At 44.3% G+C, this 4625-nt stretch overlaps 1 protein-coding gene across 1 annotated transcript; it reads left to right on the top strand.

The window, feature by feature from the left end:
- Nucleotides 1–260: 260 nt before the first annotated feature.
- On the top strand, nucleotides 261–1769 carry LOC128471771 (protein kinase C delta type-like). The gene has a single exon (XM_053453747.1). It carries the CDS (start codon nucleotides 261–263, stop codon nucleotides 1767–1769), a length of 1509 nt encoding a protein of 502 aa, XP_053309722.1.
- The last annotated feature ends 2856 nt before the right edge of the window (nucleotides 1770–4625 follow it).

Below are 4625 nucleotides of genomic sequence, written 5' to 3'. Positions count from 1 at the left end.
ATTAAAGCAAATCAGCAGGGAGAAAAAGCTACCCATGTTCGGTATCTGAGAAACCATCAGCAAGCACTGTTATTGTGAGGTCATAGACCCCATAGTGAATTATGATATCATCCTGGCAGCATGCAGGTTGGTTGCACAGCATTTTATCTTCAGTGCAGTTGGGCGCTCGACACTTTCAGGCTGCTATTTCTTTAGTGAACTTGAAGTGTGGTTACCAACTACGTCAACAGCTACCAGAGAAGAAAAACTCACCAGTCATTATGGCAGAGTGTCTCTTCTCAGGACTAAGGTGGATTTTAAAGAAGTGCTGCCCCAGAAAACTAGGCAAATATTTCAACAGGCTCAAAAAGACTTCCGATAATGTTCCAACACATAGCACAAGAGATGAAAACAGCGAGCTCTTCACAGACAGAACCTTTCTGCTGAAGCGAAAGAAAGAAGGTAGCAGTACAGAAAACAGAATGAGACTGAGGAAAAGGAGGAGATGTACTGCTAGCCGCCTGTATATCAGGAAAAAGGAGACAACAAAGCGCAGAAGAACCAGCACAGGCAGCTATGAACATGAGCGGAAGAGGCATAGAAATAACGAGAGCCATGATCTGGGGCAGCAGGTGAAACCAACAGCAGATGCACACCTGGAGGAGTACAGGAGCAGGAGGATGAAGGTTCCCAGGAAAAGGCGCAGAAGTGAGGACTGCAGCCTGGCCGCAAAACGATTCAGGAACCTTCTCCCCATGTCGGTGTCCTGCTTAAGGTTTCATTTTCAACTGGGACAAGGGAGCTTTGGAAAGGTCATGTTGGCCTCTGTTCCTTCCAAGGATTCCTTAATAGCGGTAAAAATGATACGCAAGAGATCTATGAAGTCTCTGCACATCATGAGAGAGAGGAGGATTCTGGAGGTAGCTAGGAACAGCCCGTTTCTATGCCACGGGTATGCAGCTTTCCAGACAGAGACCTGTGTGTTCCTCGCCATGGAGTTTATGGCTGGAGGAACCTTGGAGTCTTATATGGATAGTGTTGGCTACATGACACAGAACACAGCTGCATTCTACTCTGCAGAGCTGGTCTGTGGCATCCAATTCCTCCATTCCCAGGGCATCATTCATAGAGATCTGAAGCCGCAGAATATCTTACTTGATCGTGAGGGCCATGTCAAGATCAGTGATTTTGGTCTTGCTGTAGAAGGTGTTTTTGGAAGTACAGTGAGAGGACATTGTGGAACACGTCTATACATGGCCCCAGAAATATATCTAAAGAAGCAATATGGTGTTGCCGTCGACTGGTGGTCCTTCGGGGTGATTCTCTTCCGCATGCTTAACGGAACTTTTCCCTTCTTCACTGGCTACTGCAAGAAGGCAACTGTCCATTCTATTATCAATGGCAGGCCGAAATACACCAAGGCATTAAGCCAAGAAGCTGTGGATATACTGACTTGTCTGTTAAAGAAAGATCCTCAGCTTCGCCTCTGGATGACTGAATACATCAGGGAGCATCCGTTCTTTGACAGCATCAATTGGGAAGACATAGAGAGCAGGAGAATACCTCCCCCGTACCAGAAGGCTGAAAGACCCAATCGCCGCTTCAAGAACATCCAACCCATACCACCAGTTTTGGAGATCCCAGAGGACACTGCCTCTCCATCTAGTAACCAGAGCCTGTCTGACACCTCCTCTTTATTTAGTGATCAGAGCCTGGCCGGCGTGTCCTCTTCATCTAGTGACCAGAGCCTGTTCGGCTTCTCTTTTGTCACTCCGGACTGGATGTTTTGAAGATTTTGTCAGAGCGATTCTCAAGACTTTGCACATTTGTTGTCTCCAAGAAAGTCGAAAATAAAATTAAAAACCCTGCTCTAATTTTGGTGATAGTTTCTTTGTTGTTCTACAGTTACAGGGTGCATATGACCTCACAATGCAGGCTCAGCCTGACATCATATGTTGTGAATCTAATGGCTGCAGAATCTAATGGCCCTATAAATACAGTAAATAATAATAATGACATCTTCCGTTTGTCCATAAGTTGCAATTTTCTAGCCTACCCCACCACTTTGTTTGTTGTATGCTGGTTACTTTTTCTAGACTAAGACACTGTGTGTGTGGTGCTGCTCAGTTAAAACTTGCCGTGTGTATATGCCTTTTAAATTATTTATATGTATATGACCTTTGGATGTGGTACTGAATTTATAAACACGCTTGCTACACCTACTATCATTGGTTTTACATGGGAATTCAACTGCTATATGTGAATAATGTAACTAAAAGTAACATCAAGAAGATGAAAAAAATAAATCTGCTTATCAGGGAAGATCCCATGATTGGATTCCTAAATGCAAGTACCCATGGAGAAAATGCAACATGTGGTCACAGTCAACGGTCAACCCTTATTTTGAGTACAGGGCATTGCATTGAAGACAGGCCATCCGTTGCTTATTTAACCAAGGTCTTCGCTGGTCTCCGCTGGTCATCTTTCTATGAGTAATAAACCAAAGGCAGCCAAGGCTTAAAACTGTTAACAGATCAAAAGGGTAGTGCATATCAGCAAAAGCCAAGTTGTCTGGTAAAGTATAGCTCCGGTCAATCCAACGTCAGGACAGGCAGAAGTGGTTCACAGGTAAAGGTAACTGCTGCAGAACAACAATAAAATACAGTTTTTGGAGATTGTATAGTCAACTATGATTTCTCACTGTTTTCCGCTGGGGCACACTGAGACCACCAGAAGCAACATCATCCTCCATGAGATCATCATGTGTTGCCAAGTCAAAACCTAGGTTCCAGCAGCATGGCAGGTGAGAGTGGGGGTAGTGTATGTGTACTACACTGTTAGAGTCAGTGTGTATGTGTGTGTGTATATGCATAGTGCTGGAGCCAGTGTGTGTGTGTGTGTGTATGTGTGTATATTGCAGTGTCAGAGTCAGTGTGGTATTACTGTGTGTGTAAATGTATATTGCCAAAGTCAGTATGTCTACTGTACTGTAGTGTCCGATTCAGTGTGTATTTTGTCAAAGTGTTAGTGTATGTACATATACATATATATATATATATATATATATATATATATATATATACATACAGTATCTCACAAAAGTGAGTACACCCCTCCCATTTTTTAAAATATTTTATTATATCTCAAACTGTGTCAAACGGAAGAAATGACACTCTGCTACAATATAAAGTAGCGAGTGTACAGTAGTGAGTATAACAGGGAACATTTGCTGTCCCCTCAAAATAACTAAACACACCATTAATGTCTAAACCTTGGCAACAAAAGTGAATACACCGCTACGTGGACATGTCCATGTTGGACATATTTTGTGTGGCCACCATTATTTTCTAGCACTGCCTTAACCTTCCTGCGCATGGAGTTCACAGAGCTTCACAGGTTGCCACTGGAGTCCTCTAGTCCTCTTCCACTCCTCAATCAGTACATCACAGAGCTGGTGGATTTTAGAGACCTTGTGCTCCCCCACCTTCCGTTTGAGGATGCCCTACAGATGCTCAGTAGGGTTTAGGTCTGGAGACATGTTTGGGCAGCCCATCACCTTTAACGTCAGCTTCTTTAGCAATGCAGTGGTCGTCTTGGAGGTGTGTTTTGGGGTCGTTATAAACATGGGTGACTTTAATCTCCCTGACATGAACTGGAAAATGAAAGTAGCTGGTTGTGTCCGGAGTGCAGATATTCTGAACTCCCTACTGGGATTATCTTTAAAACAAGTAGTTGAGGAGCCAACTCGCAAGGAGGCCATATTGGACTTAGTGTGAACGTTTGGGATCTACTGCTCATCAGTTTGTGTTGTTTCATATACGAACGGTCACACTTAAGTGGTAACACTGAAATGCATTAAGGGTTACATACGATGAAGCAGGGGCCGTGGCTAGCACTCAAAGGCAATGCACGCTTAGATACAGAGCTCCGAGGATTCTCTACTTTTAACCTGTCTTTTGGGTGATTTACCGCAACGATGGGCAAGAATTCTACAGCTTCTTTTTCTACTAAGTGCCCTGGGGTGAAAGAAAAGCATTCAAGCACCTCCGTTCGTGCATTTTTTAAACATATCTCCGATCAGGAGCAAAGAGACTCACTTACCAAGATGGCGTCGGCTCCTTCAAGCCCGCGAAGAACACGTTCCGGCTCACACTCCATTGCTGAATTCTATGCTCCACCACTTTCACAGCCTGGACCAGCATGGCAGGAAGCTGTTAAAGATCTCCCCACTAAGGCTGAAATGTCGGCCCTGTTCCATGCAGCGTTGTCCGGCATCTGTGATGACCTGCAGGACATCAAGAAGAACCTACATCAGCTGGGAGACCGGGTGGCAGCTTTGGAGGAGAGCAAAGATAAAATACACTCTACAGTGGATGAAATATCAGACTGTGTTTCGCTACAACAAGGTGCTATTGCACGTATTTATAGACAAATGGAGGACCTTGACAATAGGGTTCGGCGATCCAACCTCCGTATCCGCGTCCTCCCTGAATCGATCTCCAATGCGGACATTATCTCTACATTGACGTCTTTATTTAATGGGATTCTGGAAAGGCTGGTAGATACCCCTATTATTTTGGACCACGCTCACCGTGCGCTCAGACTGCTGCCTGCATGAATATCGCACAAAAGAACAAATACTACAG

Source organism: Spea bombifrons, chromosome 13, assembly GCF_027358695.1.
Source record: "Spea bombifrons isolate aSpeBom1 chromosome 13, aSpeBom1.2.pri, whole genome shotgun sequence".
Classification (NCBI taxonomy): domain Eukaryota; kingdom Metazoa; phylum Chordata; class Amphibia; order Anura; family Pelobatidae; genus Spea; species Spea bombifrons.
The sequence above is the reverse complement of the archived record's forward strand: the minus strand, read 5'-3'. Positions and strand labels throughout refer to the sequence as shown.